This window comes from Anoplophora glabripennis, unplaced genomic scaffold (assembly GCF_000390285.2).
Source record: "Anoplophora glabripennis isolate ALB-LARVAE unplaced genomic scaffold, Agla_2.0 scaffold418, whole genome shotgun sequence".
Taxonomy (NCBI): domain Eukaryota; kingdom Metazoa; phylum Arthropoda; class Insecta; order Coleoptera; family Cerambycidae; genus Anoplophora; species Anoplophora glabripennis.
Genome location: NW_019416647.1, coordinates 338,679 through 361,991, shown reverse-complemented (window position 1 = coordinate 361,991; position 23,313 = coordinate 338,679). Strand labels below are relative to the sequence as shown.

The 23,313-nt window shown below is 31.7% G+C and overlaps 2 protein-coding genes across 3 annotated transcripts; one reads left to right on the top strand and one right to left on the bottom strand.

Annotated features, from left to right (window-relative positions):
• The first annotated feature begins 3,412 nt into the window (after positions 1-3,412).
• On the top strand, positions 3,413-12,044 carry LOC108910091. Its single transcript, XM_018714599.1, has 3 exons — positions 3,413-3,634; positions 4,196-4,421; positions 11,557-12,044. Exons 2-3 carry the CDS (start codon positions 4,239-4,241, stop codon positions 11,764-11,766), a joined length of 393 nt encoding a protein of 130 aa, XP_018570115.1. The 5' UTR covers positions 3,413-3,634; positions 4,196-4,238; the 3' UTR covers positions 11,767-12,044.
• A 4,564-nt stretch (positions 12,045-16,608) lies between these two features.
• LOC108910090 (protein SET) lies at positions 16,609-22,595 on the bottom strand. 2 transcript variants are annotated; one of them, XM_018714598.1, is made up of 4 exons: positions 22,246-22,595; positions 21,983-22,169; positions 18,026-18,361; positions 16,609-17,657 (listed from the first exon to the last, which is right to left on the bottom strand). In XM_018714598.1, exons 1-3 carry the CDS (start codon positions 22,492-22,494, stop codon positions 18,030-18,032), a joined length of 768 nt encoding a protein of 255 aa, XP_018570114.1. In that variant the 5' UTR covers positions 22,495-22,595; the 3' UTR covers positions 16,609-17,657; positions 18,026-18,029. The 2 variants fall into 2 exon arrangements, with proteins under 2 accessions (XP_018570114.1, XP_018570113.1); XM_018714597.1 differs by having other exon boundaries at positions 18,038-18,361.
• Positions 22,596-23,313: the final 718 nt, after the last annotated feature.

The following is a 23,313-nucleotide window of genomic DNA, read 5'->3' as shown; positions in this document are numbered from 1 at the left end:
TGTAGCTATATCTTAAAAACTAAGAATTTTAGATGTAGAACATGCTTAATAAAAGTTGAAGTGGACCGATATGTGAATAAAATAGAAAGACAAAATATAAGGTGTTCTATTTGAAAAATTTTAGAAAATCAAGTTTAAACTTTCTAAAAATGATCGTATTATAAAAAATGCCCTGTATAAAATATCAATATTAGCTAATATAGGAATATTTGCCTATAACTCTCTAGCTGAAAGTTAATACAACTTCTTCGAGGTCATGTTTTTTTCCAAAATTCGAAGAATTTTCTACATAACTTGGTAACCCCGCACTAAAATGATAAACTGTTTATATTGCCATATATAGAATTTTCTCGGAAATCCATGTTTAAAAATATACAGGGTGTTCCATTTAAAAAATGTAATCTTTGGCGTGTCCCGTTTTTACTATCGCCCTGTATGTTTCAAATTAATTTTGTAGTTTAGGTTTCTTGATTCTGTACAACTTTTATATAAACTTTTTTCCTGTATTATGAGTAACAAGGGAGTTATTTTACTTTCTCACACTAATGACCCACCCTGTATACAATTATGTATTGTATTATATATACTATCCTTAAAATTATCCTTAATGGAAAACTGTTCTAATATTAAAACTTTTCCAATTTTTTTTAATTTTTCAGATAAACTATGAATATACAGGGTAGGCCACCAGTAACGCCTCGGTCGCTAGTGACCAAACGGCAAATGTTATAGAAACCTGTTTAGGTGGGTATGTGTAGGTTGATTACGGCTACATTTTAAAAATATTTTGAAATATACAGGGTGTCCAGGAAAAGCGTACCATATCAAAGTTATTTTTTTTTAATGGAACACCCTGTATTTTACTGCATTTTTGAAAGCACCGTAACAAACTAGGTGAACTTTATTAAAGGTTCTGCATATCTAGGACTTATTGTTTGTGAGATATTTCAATTTTAGTGAAAATGCAGGCTTAGCGTAGAAATTTAATATTAGCAATAAAAAATTATTTTAAGGAAGCAGCTTTGGAGGGTCTATTTTAGATCCTTGAAGAATTGTTATATTTGTCGTCACTTATACTGGGTGTTCAAAAAACTGCTGAATACTTCTCTACTTTAAACAGCAATAACTTGGTTATTTTAAATGGAACACCCAGTATATTTTTACTTTGGGAGTTGGGAAATTTAAAACTCTTTCAAACCGTGTATAGGTTCTCTATACCTATCTCTAACGGTATTGGAGATGTTTGTGCCGTTTATAAAATTTAATATTAAAATTTAAATTTTTTATCGATTTTTTTTGTAAGATGTATCCAGGTGTCTTTATCGAGGACTTTACTGAATTGATTTGGGTTCTTCTTGATAACGTTTCTTTAAATATATTGAGAAAAATGAGGATGCAATTAGATGGCGCACCTGCAAATTTTTCATATTCAGTGAGAAATTATTTAAATCGAAAATTTCGTAACAAATGGATAAGTAGGAATGGTGCATGTCAGTGGCCATGTAGGAGTCCAGACCTCACCGTAATGGACTTATTTGTTGCGAGCTATATAAAAAATATTGTACACCTACTACTTGCGATGATATTAAAGCGAAGGATTAGATACGGATTTTCGTGAGAATATCATTTGAAGATAGAATAAGATGCTTGTATTCAAGAGAATGGTTATCAATTTGATCATCAATTAAAATTTTTCTTTGTTTCTTCTAAAAGTAAAATTTCCTTTTATCATTATCATGACAATATTCAAAAAAGTTTTCTAATAAAAAATATTATTTTATAAGCAGAATAATTATAAAATGTCATTAATTTTGTATAAATATGTTTGTAGTAAGTAACTGAATTATTTATGAACATGAAAAATATTTATTAAAGAAAATTTTTCTTTTAGAAGAAACAAAGAAAAATTTTAATAGATGTTCGAATTGATAACCATTCTCTTGAATACAGCATCTTATTCTATCTTCAAATGATATTCTCACATTCCTTAGAATATTTGGGGTGATTGTGGCAAATGCATATCTAATCCTTTCCTTCATATCATCGCAAGTAGTAGGTGGAACACTGTGTACAAGATATATTTTTATACAGCCCGAAACAAAGAAGTCCATTACGAGAGGTTTGGACACCTGTGGTAGCCACTGACATGAACCATTCTTACCTACTCATTTATTACTTAATTATCGATTTATATAATTTCTCACTGAATATGAAAAATGTGCAGGTGTGCCATCTATTTGCATTCACATTTTTCTCCTTATATTTAAAGAGACGTCATCAAGAAGAACCCAAACCAATTCAGTAAAGACCTCGATAAAGACACGTGGATACATCTTACAAAAAAAATCGATAAAAAACGAAACGGCACAAATATCTCCAATACCGTTAGAGATAGGTATAGGGAACCTATACACGGTTTGAAAGAGTTTTAAATTTCCCAACTCCCAAAGTAAAAATATACTGAGTGTTCCATTTAAAATAACCAAGTTATTGCTGTTTAAAGTTGAGAGAAGCAGTCAGCAGTTTTTTGAACACCCTGTATAATACTAAGTGACGACAAATATAACAATTTATAATTTCAAGGATCTAAAATAGACCCTCCAAAGCTGCTTCCTTAAAATCATTTTTTTATTGCTAATATTAAATTTCTCCGCCATGCTTGCATTTTCACTAAAATTGAAATATCTCACAAACAATAAGTCCTAGATATGCAGAACCTTCAATAAAGTTCACCTATTTTTTTACGGTGCTTTCAAATATGCAGTAAAATACAGGGTGTTCCATTAAAAAAAAACAACTTTGATATGGTACGCTTTTCTTGGACAACCTGTATATTTCAAAATATTTTTAAAATGTAGCCGTAATCAACCTACACTTACCCACCTATACAGGTTTCTATAACATTTGCCGTTTGGTCACTAGCGACCGAGGCGTTACTGGAGGCCCACCCTGGATGGTATACTCATGTATAACAATTTGTTGTTGCCTCCTAAAATTATTTTAGAATAACCGAAAATTTTGGGAAAGTAATGTAAAAAGAAAAATAAAACTTTTCCGCGGAAACAACAAAATTTTCTGTGTATATTGTAGTGACTATTGTATAATAGTAAAAAATTATGTTCTTTCTGTATGAATATTTCTGGTTACGCAAAACTGAATTTATAAAGTCAAGGATAATGATAATGTCGTAGAATAAGATCGGTTGTATCTCCTGGCGGTCTTGCACGTCCATACCACTGTTACTGGGTTAAGCAACGGTACGTGAGTCCACGATTTTCTGCTGGCATGCTAAGAGGTGACCTTCCTCTACTGATGATGAGTTGTTTGGCCTTGGGAGTCCACGCTCTAATGTTTGTACTTAAAACGCACTAACACTTTGAAATGCAATAGTTTTTGTGTTTGTATGAGGCTTTCGACTGAGTCTTCTTTTATTGTAGTTAGTTAGTTTATTAACTCTGACGAGCACTCTCGCATCTTTTTAACACTGTCTGGTTTGGCTGGAGCAGTAAATTTTTGTGAGGTCTCCTGAAAGAACTGGAAGCTTGTATTGTGAGGTCTCCACGTGTCTGATATGGAAGCTTTAAGAGCTTGTATCCCTCAGGATCTTCGTCGTAGGCTCAGAAACTTCTGGATGGTATGAGTTACAAGAACTATGGGAGCATAGAGCCCGTTAAATTTTTTGAGAGAAATTTTTAACTCGGTAACAAATTTTTAGCTAATTTACAATAAATGAAAGCAGTGATAATAGCTGTATATGTATAATGCAAGGGTAAAACATTTGGAGCGTACTGGCCTGGTTAATAAGCTGCAGGGTACTAGGGTTGACGTTCGAACCCACATTCTAGGCTAGCTGTACAGGGGATCGACAGGGGTGTCTGCGTTGGACCTGAAAAATTGGCCTCCTTGAAAAACGCCCAACTTGGAATAGTGAAAATTTCGAAACAAATGTGAAATTTTGTTTACCCGCTCTGCGCCTTCCTCCTGCGGTTTCTTATCCATAGTCTCGTACTTTTTGCGGGATTCGTACCCTGTGATTGGTTTTTTAAAAGTTTATTGAATTATTTTGAGAAAATTCGAATTCCGCTAGGGTCTCATATAACGACAATAAAATCTAAAATAACTCTTATATGAACCGGTTAAAGAAAGCAGATACCTACAATATTTTATTTACGTTTAACTAAGTCCGTTTTTTTAGATATGAACAAGGCTTAGAAGATTACGATGAAGCACAAGCAAGTATGAGGCAATCCAGAGGAATGATGATGATGATGAACGATGAAATGGATTACCACGATCATGATGATCATCCGCCCGCACATGAACACAAGGAAGAACAAAAAGCCGTACAGGAAGATCCTTGGGCTGAATATTATGACTTCATTATCAATGAAGGATCTTTCAAATTTTGGGCAGTTTTCCAGGTAATAAGTAATATACAGGCTGTTACAAATTCGCTTCTCACTACAGGGATCTGGGAAACGGTAAGAAATACGAAGTAGCTTAAATGGGGGCAAGGTTGCATAATCAGGGGACCAACATTATACCTAAAAAATCAAGGCTAACATGATGAATTTTCGAAATATTTCGAAAAAAAAACGAAGTTTTGGAAATCCGTTTCTGTTTCATTTCAGCCTTGTTTGAGGCGATATTGAAAAAAGAACACTTTTTCATGGCAACTTTTAGCACTCTATCGAATGGCATAATTATTTTTTATATGTAATGTTTCGCCTCTCCAGGACCATCATCAACTCCATTTTTTTTTAATGATACGTTGGAAATTTTATTACATTTTCGTAAGTATCGTTAGACCCTGTTAACTACCTAGTTATTTAAACTATTACCATCACACGTTACAATAAAACATTATTAGAATTTTAATCTCCATCACCTGGTCATACATAATTCGATAAGTTGTTGCGTCAAAATTTAAACATTATTACAATTTCATTTTCATTATGACAAATTAATCCTTAAAATGCATATGAACAACCAAAACTCCAAATGAATATTATACTTTACAGTAAATGTACAAAAACGTTTCCGTTTTGGCAAATGTTGATAAGCGTAATATGATCGGAATTTATTATATAGTTTTTCCGAAGTCAATTGAAGAAGCAATAATTTCAAGGTATGTACCAGGCTCGGTCGCTAAGCAGCAACTTGGCATTGAAATATTTGAAAAACTTGTTCCCACATTTATTTAGCCATACCCATATACAGATCAGAACAAAACGTGCAGGTGGTAGAAATGTATACGCTCAGTTGAAGAATGAGCGTGCGGGCAAAGAGCAATGCGCACTGTTGCTCTGGTCCATTGCGTCATAAAATTCAAGTCGCCTAGCAGTGCAGTGCGGGAATGCGGAATTTGGTGTGATTCAGATAATTTTAATTTATTATAGGCACCCTTCTATTAATCACTATATTACGATTACGAAAGGAATAAGAGATATTTGTTTTACTAATATTATTACAACATGGCATTTTGGAGACCTTTACCATCAATATAATAAAATTGTTTGAAGACATAAATAATTAAAATATGTTGTTGGTCAAATGAACATATAATAGACATTTTCTACACATTATATACAAATTATTATAATTTTCTATCATTAGCAGAAAACTTTTTTAGGGACGCCCATGAAATTCATTAAATTTGATTGCTCGTTTTTTTTTATGCATGTTCAACTGACTTCGGAAGAACTATACCTGTAACCTCAACTGTGAAAGAGCATGTCCGATGTACCTATTTGTATGAATATCCTGAAAAAAATTAGATTGAAATTTGTTTGTATTTTGAGCACTCGAGGAACCTAGAAATAACTATAAGCACGGGATTGAAACTAATAAAAAATTTAAATAAATTTGGAATGAATATATTGAAGATGATTTTTTCGAAACAAAACGTCTGAATCTGATCCGGGCTGAGGCAGTACAGTATTGGGGGTCATGAAGGCTTGCAAAAAATGTAATAATATTTCCAGGGTTGCTTTAAAAAATTGAAGTTGATGATGGTCCTGGAGAGATGAAACGTTACATATTAAAATAGGGCAAAAAGTTGCCATGAGAAAGTGTGTTGTTTTTTTTTTTTCAGTTATGTTAGCCTTGATTTTTTTGAAGCATAATGTTGGTCCCCTGATTGTGTAACTTTGCCCCCATTTTTTTTTGCCCCTGATTGTGTAACTTTGCTACTTCGTATTTCTTGCCGTTTCCGAGATCCCTGTAGTGAGAAGCGAATTTGTAACAGCCTGCATATTTTCCAAGGTCAAATGATCAAATATTAGGATAGAGACAAAATTTGGAGATGGACAGCTATTTCCACCTTTAATACATTTTTGATAGTAGAAAACGTTATACCTTTAAATATTTCCGAAAAAATAAATAGGTGGAAAGAAAAACGAGAAAATTGAAAAAACTTGATTTTAAAACAAACAAATACTTATACAGGGTGATTCAGTCATAATGTCATTAATTTTAACCACATATCCGGAAGGCTTAATAAAGACAGAAGCCCGAAGGCTTACAGCAAAATAAAAAATTAACATTATGATGTTAATAAAAACTGATTTTTGGCAAGACATGCTCAGACCTCCTCGAGGTTCTTGCTGGGCAACAATAACAATTTAATGTGTTGATTGTATAATTATAAAAAATAATTTATAGCATTTTAAATTATTATTGTGAATAACCGGCTGACGTCAGCCGGTCAGTAACAACCTAAAAAGGGGGTTAAATAAAGATTTGAAAATATATTTATTCTACTTAAATATGTATTTAATTTTTTTTTAATCACTCCATCGTATTATACTCATTTTTCTCTATCTGCTCTTAAAATTAATGACATTATGACTGAATCACCCTGTATATTTCTCCAGATATATAAAAAATATTTTATTAAAATTTATAAATTCTTGGTCGGAATACTCAAATTTCAAATTAGTACTCAAGCACAAATTAACAAAAGATAAAAATATTATTTTGTTATTTCAAACAACAAAAATATAAAAAAATCTATTTCTTATGACTAATCGAACAAAACTAAACAAAATATAATAACATTTATGTTATGACAAAAATTCAACAGTTAAAATGTTTTTTTATCCAAATTTCAACATAAAATCGAATTAAAAAAGCGAACTTAGAAAGAAAAACATTATTTTATAAATTCACTTAAAAGAAAGAGCGTCAGGTTCCATTCCTTTTCTAATGTTTCGTCCTATAATCGTATAGTTATTAGAAAAAATCGTATGGATTTTTTTGTGAAACATTACCAATTTTCACAATTTCCACGGTTTTTAATGAACGATATTTTGATGCGCGTATTTGTATTCGAATTCTGTGGGTTTTTCCCTTTATTAGATGAATCGGTAGACTAATGTAAGTTACATCATCCTGCATCAAACGTCTTAGGAGATATTTTAGAAGAGTTGATTTTTTTAATTTCAACACCCTGTATCTCAAAAACTATAGATTTGTGGATGCATGTTTATATAACCTTTTTTATTTAAAATCACTGAAAGAACCGCTCCTAAAAATTTGTCGATTTACTTATGTCATTTTTTCTTGAAAAAAATCGGTTCTTTTCTAATGCGCTATGATGACTTAGACAGCGGCCAACTATCAGTATATTTGTCCGCTATTAGCTATTACACGAACATAGAAAAAATTGGGTTTTTTTAGAAAGAGGGCCTGCGTAGAGCTTATAGCCCCGGGCCTCACCATAGGTTAATCCGGCCCTGGTTTAACGCCTTAAGGGCTGTGACATCATCGAAATTATTTTTCCCAATTTCAAAAATATTTTCACATCATCTCTTCTCAACAATTTTTATTAAGAAAGTTATTCTACATATTTTCTTATTTAAAATATAAGACGATATACAATGTCGAAAAATTAAACACTGACCCAGTTAAGTCTGCCACTCATTTTGTCAGTGTTGCTACTTTTTCATTACTAAAACTTTCTTTACACAAAAAAAATGTTTTTCGAGTCTGAAGGTCAGACTATGTCTATTACATGTTTTCGGGGTCGCTGAATCCGAATCCGAGATCTATTTAACCCCATTACATCAGGTTTTACCAATAACCCCATATCACTTCATAACCCAAACTGTCAAGTCCTATTACACACAACGCGGTCTTGTAAAGGAAGCTGTGCACATTACTCAGTAGTTTGATTTGATCTCTCATCGCGGGATATATTAAGGATCTATAAACATAATAAATTGAACCCTATAATCCCCTAACCCTTTAACCCTATAACTCCAATAATAACGTTACGCAGTAGTTGGATTATTTGATGCAAGGAACATAGTCTATATCGTTATTAACTCCCAATTTCATCACGTCCAGTAGATTCTCCGTCAATTTCAAAAATATCATGCCAAATGAAGCTTTATTTCGCGTATACTAACCCAAGTCCCTGGACTCCTTGGATCATGGCTTCCATGCGATCATAACAGGTACAGGTGGAAGACGTGTGGCTGCGTAAAGAAATATAAATAATGAAAGTTTTAGTAACACAAAAGTAGCAACGTTGACAAAATGAGTTACAGACTTAATTAGGTCAGTGTTTAATTTTTCGACACTGTATATCGTCCTATATTTTAAATAAGATGTAGAAAAACTTTCTTAATAAAAATTGTTGAGAAGAGGTGTGAAATATTTATGAAATTGGTAAAAATTATTTCGATGATGTCACAGCCCTTAAGTAACAGGACTTGGCAGCTTGGGTTATGAGGTTATATGGGGTTATTGGTACAACCTGGATTCGGATTCAGCGACACCGAAAACATGTAGTATGTAAAATTTTAAAAATTATTTGTTGGCAAAAATAATATTAATAAAATTGGGAAAAATAATTTCGATGGGGTCACAGCCCTCAGGGCACTACATTTAAGATCCCTGCCAGCGGTTCCCTATTCGCTCTTTCTGTTTTCGTGTAAAGTCATTACAGGAAATTACCATCAGTTCTGAGTCATATCATAAAGCGTTTTCAATTCTTGGCCGTTTTTCTGTATTTTTAATAACCTCTTATATACGAAAATTTTTATTTAGTAGGTTTTTTTATTTAGTTTTTTGCGTAGAATCCATTGTCATATGCGAGAATTTTCTATAGGTTTTTCAGTTTAAATCCAAATTTATATATTTTATATAACACCCTACACATTTTTCAGTTCTTCAAATCTATGTTTTCTCAAACGAGATATCCTACGTTTTCAATTTGTTATACCAAGTGTCCCATTTTAATTGATACACGTAAATATCTCGTCAGAGAAGCCACCAATCGAAAAATGGTCTAAAGTAAAAGTTGTTCAGTTCACAGGGGGAAACCAGATGCTTACCTAGGATTTGACCTTGGCCTCAACTTGAAGGTCAATTGAAGGTTAACTTGAGAATTTTAAATGGGGCCCCTATTTTTAACCTTAGAAATGGATTCAGCAGAAAAGTTCACATCCGGATATGATCACAGCATTGTCCTTGAGGTCAAGGTCAAGGTCACAACTAGTTTAAATGATTCGTCACTCTTGAAGCAGCCTCGAAATTCGTCCTTGACCTCCACATTGTCAGTCATTTGAAACCGACTATAAAAATCGACCTTCACCTCTACAAATGTTGCGAAAGATGTTCGGGATTGAATCTGAAGCTCTCTGTCGCCGAAGGTGACCTTGTCGAGCTCTGAATTCGAGAAGATGAATAGTATTACCATTAGGATGACGATGTCTTGGGAAGCGTTCACGGTATAACACTGCGGATCTTCTGTAATTACGGCGACATTCTCCCAGAACAAGGAGGATGTCAATGATATCGTTTGCTGGATAATCTGTCATTTTACCTCAAACTTAATCGAAATATTGGTTTAACGTTGTAATATTGGCACAGTCTTCACAAAATGCAATAAAGTCAAGGATGAAGTAATGACATATGAACATCGATGTTCATCAATACAGCACCAACGCAAAAAAATGACGGAATCGTGTAGCTTTCCCGTGCTTGCTTGCTTGAGTAAAAAGTTGAGTTTGCACAAACTGTGGTCAAGCTTCTACTTTAACTTGATATTGACACAATTTTACGAGATATATTTTAATATGATATTAAATGAACAACGGATTAATGAAATAAATAGGTACTAAATAATAATTATCAATTGTAGGAAAAAATAAAGCTATGAACGAGTGCGAGGAGAATGATAAAAATATCTTGTTACTCAACCAAGGTATAACTTCGTCTGAGAATTGAAAAAAGAGATATATGAGTACGTTACAAAGTAAATTGACTGACTGAAAAATTGAGAAAAAATAAAAATATCATACTATTTGTGAGCCATCGAATTATGTTGTCATTACGTTAGTATTCTGGATTTAAATCTTCACCTGATCTTCAAATGAACTTTTTATTTGATCCCTTACTTTGCAGCATACTTGGATACAAATTTACCGTTTTCCCAAGATCTGCTCTAAGTAATACACGGCCTGGCAGAAAAGAAAACAAAGTGAACCTTCAAATTCATTCCCAAACATCTTTCGCAACATTTGTAGAGGTGAAGGTTGATTTTTATAGTCGACCTTCAAATGACTTTGATATAGTGGAGGTCAAGGACGAATCGAAGGTCGTGATTGAGTACCTTGATGTAAATCCCATCGATTCTGGAGGTCAACATCTTATTCTGAGGCTGCTTTAAGGGTGACGATCATTTAAACTCGTTGTGACCTTGACCTTGACCTCAAGGTCAAAGTTGTGACCACATCCGGATGTAAAATTTTCTGCTGAATCCATTTCCAAGGTTAAAAATTTAAAATTCCGAAGTTGACCTTCAAGGTAAGGTCAAGGTTAAGTCCTAGGTAAGCAATTGGTTTCCCCCTGTGAACTGAACAACTTTTATTTTAGGCCATTTTTCGATTGGTGGCTTCTCTAACGAGATATTTACGTGTATCAATTAAAATGGGACACCCGGTATATGGCCTTTTGAGTGATGCAAAAAAATAAATAAAGTAATTTACTAGCATAATTACTACTTTGTTTACAATGATTCATCATAATTCTTCAAAATACATGTTAAAATATGGGAACGATGGCGTCTCAACTGAACTTTAAAATTTGCAACTTTCATTACAAAAAAATGCATATATAAGAAAAAAAACATAAGTCCAGAAACGCTTCGTGTTCGAGATATAGTGTTTGTTTGATTTCAAGCAATATAAGAAGTTTGCAAAGTAGTGAATTTTTACCTATACTGAAAATTTGTTTAAATCACTAGCCCACCCCAAGTCCAATTCATATGTCAAATATTCAGTATCTCTAAAAATAGGTCCTTTAAAATATTCATCCATAACAACTTTTACTCTTAAAATAATCTAATAAACCATCTTCGTTATCGTCAGAATCAGAAAAGGGCCTTAATCATTCGTGTGCAAAAGAAAACGGTTAAAAATTAATGAATCTGAAGATATAACATAATGAAATAAAATCTTTCTTTTTTAATACCTATTAGTAGGTATCTTTTATTTTTTCAGCATGTCATTTAAATATTTTTGTACTCATTGGCTTCTATTTTTCCAGCTATTCACAGCTGCTCTTCTGATTTATTCTGCATTCGCTGCTGTGTACTATGCAAAGTTCAACGTGATCACCACCGACTACGACTACTACGATGATTTTCTAGGTAGATCGCGCAGGGACTCATCATCGACGAACAGCTTCTGGTCAGGACTCTCATCACAGACGTTTCAAAGGATACTCGACGCTATTTCATCAAAAAAATATACATGAGGCTGTACATGAAGAGGGGAATACCTATTTCAGATATACTTTCTTTAGACTGATCGATAAAAGTTTTGAAATAGGAATTTGGACTCTTCATTTTTAATATAGTTATTTATAAAGTCAACTATGAGTTTTTTTTTAGTGGTTATATTTTGATAAAAGTATGAGACCCATGCCACTTTTCAGGGGATGATTTTTATAGAGGCCCACAGAGAAAACTTTCAAGACTAACAAATTTCAAAAGAAATTTGCGAAATTAACAATTAAATTAGGGGTTGCTGACCCCGAACAGCAGTTTTTTATAATGTTACAGTATTATGAAGTTTGAACAATACAACTTTAATATTAAATAAAATAATACAGCTTAATTGTTTTATTTTCCATTATCAGAATAACCAACCCATTTTATTTTTTTTTAAATTAAAGCGTGGGGTCTTTTTATATAGCATTCGTCATCGAACTATGACGTCACAACATATGAGAAAAAAAAAGAGTGTTTGCTCGTAACTTGGAAATGTCTGGAAATATTAAAAAAACTCCCCTTGGTTCGGAGTATAGCGCTCATTGAGGCGACACAAAATATCAGAAACAAAAACACTTTTTGCTTGTACCTCGGAAACGACTGGAAATATTAAAAAATCTCCCCCATAATAATTTTATTACCATATTGTTCTCATAATGCTCTCAACTTTAGATAATTTTCACTTCAAAAGCGTTTTTGAAATAGTATAAATAGTGTGAGTAATTTTTAAAATATTTCTAATACTCTTTTGTGATATTTCTATTTGTATTATGAATGACTTAATTCGAACTCCAGACAACTTCTCAAAAAATTTAACTAAAAAAAGTTGTTACATTGTATATTAAAAAAATAATAAATAAATAAATATGCTCTTCTAGTTTGGGGATGCGGCAACTTTTACCAAGAATTTCTTTCTTTTTGAGAAGGCACTGAAAAAAGTTTCTAATATGGATTACGAATTTTGCCATTCATCATACAAATAAAAATGTCACAAAACAATATCAGAAGCATTTTAAAAAAGCTACACATCATTTTATATTGTTCAAATACGCTTCTAAAATTGAAATTTTCTAATGTTGAGACTATCGTGAATATGGTAACAATGACGAACTGATAATTAGAAAAAGTTAATTATGATTATGAATCTTGAAATAAACATAAAAAACATAAACATAAAACACACCACAGAAATGAGACAACCCCCAAATCCAAAGCCAAAGGCGGTGCGGAAGGGGGCTACACTTGAAAAAACGCGAACAAACACCCATTATCGCTACCGTGGCGATTAAAATGGTAGGTACATGAAAAACAAATAACATTACATACTGAAAAATAATATAAAGTTACAATTTCTTCTACGCGTAGTCAATATTACATCTATCCTTTTAATAGGTAATAATAATAAATTATGCAGCAGAAATAAGGATACAAAATGATATCTTGACAAAATAAATATCTGTAGGTATACCTAAACTCTTTTATTTAAGCATGCCTATACACATAAACAAATATAAACATTTGTACAAAATATAAAATAAATGAAGTCAATTTCACTTGATTCATCCATATTTCAAATAGTTCTCACTGACTAAGTAGTTGCTCATCAAATTATATCGAAACGTATAGTCCATATTCCATTTTCTTAGTTCTTGTCCCTTGTCCTCGTCTATAATAGGTAGTGGGTATAACTATGTTTAGGTAGATGTGTCGCAAAATTGGAAATCTCTTTACACATATCGTTTTAAACATATTGTATTAATATTAATTATTTTATATGCACCTTACAATAACCACAACTGCACACACTACAAATTATCAAAGTAAAGATGGAGAACAACGAATCAAGGCAAACTGGCAAACCGCAAACCTAACCTAACATAATACGAATTACGAATTGAAAACGACACACGGGATCACGGGAAACAAACTCGGGCTATTACGCGCAGTCTACGGAAGTCACGAACATACATTTTTTCTAGACTTGTTCTTGTTATAAATATGCCAGCACAATTTTTTTCTGTTTATGTCTGTTTGTATAACAAAGGCAAATGAACTAACGCTTGAGAGGGATTGGGGATTGGGAGCAAAATTTAACTAATGTCGAATGTTCCATAAGATAAGCAAAAAAAGCAAAGGGTTGTTCGTCTGTTATGTTTTCGAGATCGAAAGGGAATGTTTCGAGTAATGTTTGAAACTCTCTTCAATTGAAACGTTTCGTCTATGTTTCACTAAAGAAGTTTTCAAGTGATACATTTCTGTAATGAAACAGAAACGTTTCTAGTTAATGTTTCAAATGTTTAGTAAAACATCTCATTTGCAACGTTTCATTTACGTTTCGTGTTTAGTGGGAAAATTGCTCTAGCACCCTCCAGTTTTTTTTAAATCGCGAAAATCATCCCAAAAATACGGAAAATCCCGTATTATTGTCTCGGATCTTAACATTCTCTCTTTTTTTTTATCGTACTCTTTTATCTTCAAATGATCTGTGTAGTGGATACATTTTTCTTTTTCTGCTATCTGGCTCGGACTCCCTTTTAAGCATCCAACAAAAATCGTCCATCATATTAACATCCCATCGTCCTTGGTACCGGCGTTCCATTTCCTTAAATTTAAATTTTCTAAACAGGGATTGTATCTGAGGATTCGGTTTTAGCTCGTCAAAATACATATAAAATAGTCTTATTGTGCTGGTTCTCACATTTATTTCAACCTTTGGACCCGAGCTCAAGCGAGAAAGATTTTCCGTGTTTTTGGGGTAGCTTTCGCGATTTAAAAAAAAATTGGAGGGAGATGGAGCATTTTTGACTCCGAATTCTGTTTCAGCGCGTCAAAATACATAAGGATAGGTGAGTCTAGTCTCTGGTATTTTCAGCTTTCTTTTTTGTGGGTCTGTGCAATTAATAAGGCAAATTCATAGTTTTAATTCTAACTTGATTTATTTTAGTTAGCACAAATGTTTCCAAACAAAATATAAGCTTCATGTAACTCTTCAATTACGTAGGTAATTAAATTTATTAGAGATGGGCACTTTTCGGAAAAGTGTGTTACAAACATGTCGATGAAATGTCCGGACATGTCGGGAAAAGTACTTTTGACCTTGAATCTAATAAGGCACCTATGAGTGACATCATGTTTTTACAGGTCACTGCTTGAGGGTACACAAAGCAAAATATTACTTTTATTCTAATGAATATGTGTCGAAATATTTTATTACTTTATTACCTACCTTTAGACTTTTTTTATAAACTGGTTTCTAATTTTCCCCGGACAGCCAATACACTTATTTAAATGTTTTCCATCCTACTGGAATTCTTAAAAATTGTTTTTGTTACATTTATAATGATCTGTACTTAATTCAGAAAAATATAACCAAACTGTTGATTTTGACATCATACTTCATATATAAACTATTTGTGTATTAAATATTAAATTTAGAATCAACTGATTACTATTTACTAATCGTTAACTTTGCCAAAAATAATAAAATATGGACATATAAAAGTAGGTATATTTTTAAAATGTAAATTGTCAGTTAAACAATTACCGACAAAATTACAAAAATTTTTTGCGGTAATTATGAATGCAACAAATAATTCCGTGCATGTGCATACAACTATTCAATCTTGAAAAATGTCCTCAGGACATGTCCACAGCAAACCTCTAAAATTTATAATATGCCCAGTACATATGGCAACACACTGCCACACATTGGAATCGCTAGAACTGTCGCCTATTACAGAGTAGAACAGTTACCATGTCAAATTTTATTTTATGCCAGCTCAGAAGAACCTGCATTATTTTTGTGTTGCCAATTTCCAGCAGTTAAAGCGCGGTTTGGAGCGAAACTATATTGTCTGTGGTAGAAGTATGGCGATCATCTGGTCTGGCTCCAATGAACACACTTAAACGAGTCTACCATGTTTTGTTGAGTGCTATTGTGTCAGGGGCATAGAAAGTGCAGCCATAAACGGGAGGGATTTGTTTCTCTCTTCGTTACATTATTACGTATGAGAATTTTACTAATATCTAGAGTTACTCTTATTATTATTGCCAGAGACTTCTGCTCTGGTTATAGAACTGCAAGATTCAGGGTCAAAGTTCCATTCTACTTCGAGGTGGCTCTGCAAATTCTCGGGGACTGCTGTTCGGTTTAGATTTATGTAAGGCAATCCGATCTCGTGTCTTAGCACGAATTTTGTGGCATTCCCGAGTTTTTTATGGAAAAATTCGAAGCTGAAATGAAATTTTAGGGTGTCTCACAATGGTTATCGGCGGTTATTCTGCTCCATGTGTCGTATGTGGCAGCTCGGGGTGTTAGGAACAGTTTGCAGCTCTGTGGAGTTTCGACAGTTGAATTGACAGTTGAATTCGAAATATGGATGATAATTTCGAAATGGTCTACTAGACGTTTTCGAATAACAGCAACTACTTTTGGACGGGCTTTCTGTGCAAAAGGTATCTGCAAATGGCTTTGTACGTCAGATTCGAAAGTTGAGTGGAATTTGAAATGCATTCTGGACTTGGAATACGATAATACGTTACTAGCTAATTATCACCAAATTCTTTTATGTTCTACCAGTCCCTGAATGTATGGCATCTATTTTCAAAACACACTGAATTATAAATGAAAATAAAATTCAAGGAAACTGACATCTATGTAATCCTTTTGTAACAAAAGAACTTTGTAACATATGAAGGCTATGCTTTCAAATTTTGTATTAAAGAATAAAGATTTTCAAAATGAAACAAAATACATTCAAAATACATTAAACTTAAAAAGACAGAGGAGGATATGACAGGAAAAAACAACACTAGTACTGATTTTTTTTTTTATTTTTTTAACAAATATGATTCAAAAGTATTTAAAGAAATATATATTGTACCCATGATACAACGACTAGAAAGTAAGATATTTCTGTGAACTAACTCTGATTTAAGTAGTGTATTATTAAAGTTTATGCTAACTGTTCATGATTACCTATCTAATAAATTAAAACTGGTTACAATATCTCAATAACTGCATAAGCCTTCAGTTCTGACATATTGTTTGACAAAAATTTGCTAATAAAACCGTTTCATTAATCATTTGGTAGCTCTTATTATTATTTTTTTAATTTAGCGACTTCTGGAACTAACTAGTCTGATGTGCTGAAATACCTGAAATAAATCCGAGTATTTTTGATAAGTATGTAAGCTCCAACCCAAATTTTTAAAATATTTTTGTTATTTGGAAAATGAAAAATATGTCCTTATTAAACAATTTGCTTCAGTTGTCTGTTGTACAACCAAGTACAAAACACATTTCAGGATGTCATTAATAGATAATAATCACCACAGGAATCAAAAGTGTGATACAACAATCAAAAACACACATAATATAAACATGAAATTTACTTTACTTTAGAACGTACAACCAAACCATAAAAATGGGTTGGCATTATTAATGGCACTGCTCATCAGTCCCACACAAATAATATCCAAAAACTATTTGATATCTACGTGTGTCATAACATTGCCGTGAGTAGTATGCACAATATCATATCTCTTAGTATTTGTATCATGTATTATACCTACTCATATACTTATTGTCTTAAAACAAAAACTATGAATAAAAAAAAGGATAATTACTAATGTAAAATCCAAGAGTTTATAAAAAGGGTCCAGTACACTTATAGTTGTATAAAAAAAATATAATAACAATAAGTGTAAATGATAATATGTGCTCCTTAGTAATAACATTCTGCTCTGGACTAAGTAAAACATTACAAGACATATTAAGTGCCGCAAATGTTATAAAAATGTTTTATTAAAAATTTAACCAAATTTTCTTCTTTCCTAATTTCTGATAGAAATCAAGCTGACCTACCTCCTGGAACTTAATAATCACAGTTTAATTTCTATGAAATATTGTGTCATCCTAAGACCATAATGAAACAATTTACATACACAAAAAACTAAATCATTATTTATTGAAATAAAAGTTTTACAAGAAATTAAGAATCACAACTATAACAGTTTAATATTTTCCCTCTTCTAAAAAACTATTACCTATTAAATTTCGCTCAGCAACATTGAAAAAGAAACATGTACTGTAATCTACTTTATTTGTAATACACTAAATATAAATTTTTCATATAAAAAGTTATCAAAAAGCGTATACGCACTAAAAATGTATTCTTAGGATAACAGTACACAATGTCATAAATTAGTAAAACCAGTAATAATAATATAAAATCTACCTACATTATTACTTACGCTGACTGGTAGATTTATTTTCATCATCGTCTACATTTTCCTCAACTTCAGTACTACTACTACCATCTTCTTGTTCCATACCATTCTCTCCATCTCCTTCAACATCTGGCACCAAATAATATTGAAGAGGATTTAGCCATAAATCATCCTTTATAACTTCAGCAATATCATCCGTATACGGATCAATATTATCGTTAAACCAACCGAAGAATGTCTTAGACGGTTCGTGGCGCCGTTTTCTTCCTCCTCTACTTATTTCTGAGGTTTGACCCAAAGTGCATCCTTCCTTCCATATGATCTGTGTGCTCTCAGAAGTTGGGGTGGCTGAAAAAATTTAAGTAGATATTTTTTACCTAATTATACAGGGTGATTCACAACTTATTAAAAAAATTTGGGAGTAGATGCGGCATGAGAAATGGAGTCAATATCGTAAAAAAAATTTTTGTAAAATCCTTAGTTTCCGAGAAAAAAATTATTGAAGTTATAGTACATTCAACCACTACATAGCTGGACAACTGAAGTCTCTAGCGACACTCGCAATATGCGTGGAGAGCCACGTGGCCTTAGCGACTCCGAATACTGAAATCCGTCGTTGCGATAGTGTTTGCCTCTTATCTGTGGTGTTTACAACAGTTTTTTAGTAGTTAGTGTCAAAAATGGTTTGCATGTATAGCAACTCGGAGTTGATGGATATCGTTTTAATTTATGGTGAAGCAAGACAACATTTGCATTATGGTGAAGTATTTGTGTTAGTTCGTAGAAAGTAAGACGGACCCAAATGTGTTTACACGTTGGTGGATAAAATTTTGAACAATTGTTGTTGTAATATTGGGGATGACAAATGATTTTATTATTTAAAAACACAAATTAATTTTATGAATTAATAAAGGCAAAAGCATTTGAATTTGCCGATATAAAATAGGTGCTATAAAATTCTATTTATTTCTTTCCTTGCGAAATTTTTTGTCCGTTTTTATCACACCGCCATAGCGGTCACATTGTGCGAGGTTAGATTTTACAGTGGACCAGTTTCCAGTGCCGTGCAGAAGTGTATTTTTAAATCATTTTCGAACTGCCCTTTTTGATTTTTTCTTTACAAAATTGTATTTGTAAGGGTCCCCTATACATCCAGAATTTTTTTTTTTTTGATAAGTTCTGAATAACCCTGTATACAGAAAATTCTTATTGTTAAATTTTTATAAACAGTGTGGCCCATTAAGAACCTTAAAATTTCATTGGGACGTACGATACGAATGATTTTTTTCCAAACAGTGTCTTTTAGGGATGAAAACAAATATTTCACAAAATTGTGTCAAAAAAGTTGTTTATAATTAAATTTTATGGTCACATACAGTTGTAGAGGCGATTTTTATTGACAATTTCGTAAAAATTAATTTATTTTCTTTAATTGCTCCAAAAATTGATAAATGGTAATAAAATTGGATTCTAAACAACTTAAAACAACTGTGATATCTTTGCAATATCTGTTTAATAAAAAAATAACAGAATTAAGTAATTTTTATAATTTCAAATCCCTAATATGTTAAACATTTGTCTAATAAGTTTAAACACTTATGTATTTATACATTTTTACTTTGAAAACAATCTTTTACTCAGTAGTTCTGTACCTTTCAACTTGCAGTATCACTGAACTCAAGAAAAATAAATAAATCGAAAAGGAATCTCAAAAGTAAACCTTTGCCAAAGTATATGTAGACAGTAAGTTTTAAAATTTTTAAGTTCTTCACAATATTTGCTTGATGAAGATGCTTTCAATTTTTTTTTTAATTTACAATGTAATCAATTCTGAATATGTAAGATGTTCAAGTTTCTATTAGAAAATCAAACGGTTTGAATACATGCACTGATTTGTCATGTATTTTTAATAATTATAATAAGTCTGTTAACATGTTTATAACAAATATACATACATTTTAACAAAAGTTACAACATTATCATATCTGTGAGTTGTGAGATGATAAAATTACATTACATTTTGACCAAAAAAACACCATTATAGTTTTTATATAAACAAAATATCATTGACGTTTCTTTGAATTGTCGGCACTACTCCACATAGTGTCGTAAGGCAATGAAATGTCATATGAAATTTCAAAGTTTGCCTTCTTGACGCTGTTACATGGCTACATTTTCGAACTTTAGAAAAGAACCTGATTTTTCTGGAAAACTGTTAGAGATAAGTATGGACAGTATTACATCAGTCGAAAGGGCATTCAATTTTCAAAAAGTTTTTCAACTCGTAAGATTATTAAATGTAGGTCTCAGTTTCTCCGAGTTTGAATAATGTACACGTTTTGTTCACGGATGACAAGATGGAGTAATTTATGTCAAAACGAACTGTGAAAATTGCAGGTTTCCAACTCTTATGGTTTAGATGCTATCTAGCTTCATTTAGTGAGCTAAAATCGTGATTTTTTTTTTAAAGACAACTGAATCTCTCAAAAACGGTAAGTTTTAAACACTATGTACATTTAATAAACTCTACCTAATATTAACCAAGGAATTCAAAAATGCAATAATATACAGAGCATTTAAACTAACAAAGTTATGTAACGCCCACGCAAAATTAAACACTCTGTAAACCTAAAAATATTTTCTTTACATGGCTCACACGATTCTAGACAACTTTTACTAAAACCATTTTTTTAACAATTTTACAGTTACAGAGTTACAGAAGAATTCCTCTTAGGTGGAACACCATGTATATTTAAACAATAAATTTATATCTATACAGGGTATTTTATGACGATGATGATGTGTGTTCCTTGCAAAAAGTCTTAATGACGTCTATTACTTGTTTATGAGAGATAGCGTGTTGAAATTTAAAAAAATATTTTTTTCTTTCAAATACATATCGCTAATTATATTTTACATAGATCGGTGAAACTTGTAGTGGTTTAACTAATTAAAGGTAAAAATTCATTGATTGAATTGGTATAGAAATATGTCAACTAGCCGCGAAGATACCGGAAGATAGTATCATTAAAAACTTCAGAATTTTTGTCACCACTGAATTTTAAATAAATTCATTGGTAGAATTTAATTCCTAATTGTATTTGAAAGAAAAATGATATCTTACACTTTATTAAAAAAAAAACAGGATATTTTCAAGTTTTTTTTTTAGTTTAAAATAAGCCAAGAATAAATAAACTAAAAATCTCTAAAAGTATTCAATTCACATAAAAAAATGTAAAGGACATATTTGTTTGAAATTTTTTAAATGAATAAATTTAAATGTACCATCAAAAGCCTTAAAAAATTAAATTTTTTGGGAATTATTCCACAGATAAATAAAAATTTCTATAACGATATTTTTGAAATTTCGATGATTATATTTTATAGGTATTTGTTTGAAATAAAAATTCCTAGAAATATTTTTTGTAGAAATGTTTCATAATCATTTTCGATTTAACTATGGGGCAACTTGTTAATGTCATGTTTTTCAAACAAAACATATCAAAAAAATGTATCTTTTTTCATTGAAATACAATTATGAAATTATCAAATGCACTAACCAAACCAAAAAAACTTAATGACGTAGAAATTCTGAGGTTTTCAATGATAGTGCTCCCCCCCCAGTATTTTCGTCACTGGTTGACGTATTTGTATTCAATTCACCAAATATTTGTCTTTAGTTAAGTTACTAGCTCGTTTCATCAACATCAAGGAAATTTGAAAAATGTGATATTTTCATTAATTCCAACACCCTGTACCTCAGAAACCAGTGGCTTTATACATCCGGTTCATTAAAACTTTGGGACATAAAAAGAATCAAGCAACACGTTCTTGAACTTATAACAGAACTTAAAAATAACTATCTATATTTTCAATTAATCATTCCAACCACAACTTTTTTATTTGTACAGAATAACTATTTGTGATTCCAGAAATGGGTTAACAAAAATATTAATTAATTACAATTACCACAGCCTAAATGGTATTCCTTCGTGATAACTGCATTTTCAAAATATGGATTTTCCTCAAAATAAAATTTTATCCAGTAACCGGATTTTATGTCTTCAAATTCTTCAACTTCCAGTTTAGTTAAATGATGGAGGCAATCTTCTTCAGAATCATCTAAGAGAGCGCTCAAATCTGGATGGTTCATTATCTAACATAATAAGGATTAAGGAAAACTTTAAGCAAATATAGGGTTATGTTAAACAAATGACAGGTGAAAAGGATACAGCTGTTATCCAGAAATTAGGAATATTGCTGATAATATGATTTCTTTTATCGAAGAAAGGCTTTCGAAGTTGATTATACTTTTGTTCGACTTTAAGAATTTCCTCACTGGCTTTTTCATTTATATTGTCAATATCGTTCTGACACACATCAATTTCTTCGAGGGCTTTTTGAGTAGCTGCATCGAAATCTGAACTCCTATCGGATTCTGAAAATCTTTTTACTTTTCTAGAAGATGTATCTCCTGACATACTGGCAGTTAGTTACTCTTATTTATAGAGTAAAATTTATAAAAATACAGTGACACCAAAGCTACAAGTTTAAAACCAAGACGCCGAAAATGAAAACGCGACTAGCGCCGCACGTTCAAATAGCATGCGTATTCAATGAATGTATTATTTTAAATTGTCCCGCCCTTTAAGGATAGTCTACCTTAAATTGCTTTCGAAAATGAAATTGAATTAATACCTATAGAAATATATATTTTTTAATATTGTTCTGATTTCGATTGAATTTTATGGATATTTTAGGAATAAATGTAAACAATACAAATAGAGATAACAATTTTACCTCATTCCTTATGCCGCATGTATATACATACTTGCTTGGTTTAGGTATGGGTAAATTTACTCCCATACAATTTGAGATAGATTATGCGCTTGCGTAACTTCCACCATGTTTTGCTCTACCCACGGCTTTAAATTATTTATTTATATGTAAACTGTTTTCGAGGCCATTTAACATCTTTCAGAATTACCTACCTGCAAATATATAAATTACTAAATATTTACCTTTTTGTAAAATAAAGAAAATGGACAGACAAAAATAACTACTCGAATTGGATATTGTAGAACTAATTTTAGATTCTCCTCGGTGCAGCTGTGAAAACGTTATGTTATTATAACAAGGTTTTTAGTTACTTACCTAACTTAAGTTCTTATAAAATTTAGACAGTTCAGAATTATTTTAATATTTTTATATAAACAATAATTTATTATTTCATAAACATATTAAATTTAATTTCATAGACGATTTCCCAAATTCGAATATCGCGGTAGTGACTTTTGAAG

Coding starts and splice junctions, on each gene's coding strand:
- LOC108910091 (XM_018714599.1), top strand. CDS start 4,239: ATGAGGCAATCCAGAGGAATGATGATGATGATGAACGATGAAATGGAT. Junction 4,422..11,556: donor AATTTTGGGCAGTTTTCCAG/GTAATAAGTAAT, acceptor CTATTTTTCCAG/CTATTCACAGCTGCTCTTCT.
- LOC108910090 (XM_018714597.1), bottom strand. CDS start 22,494: ATGTCAGGAGATACATCTTCTAGAAAAGTAAAAAGATTTTCAGAATCC. Junction 22,170..22,245: donor CTAATTTCTGGATAACAGCT/GTATCCTTTTCA, acceptor TTATTATGTTAG/ATAATGAACCATCCAGATTT. Junction 17,658..18,037: donor AAATAAATCTACCAGTCAGC/GTAAGTAATAAT, acceptor GTGATTATTAAG/TTCCAGGAGGTAGGTCAGCT.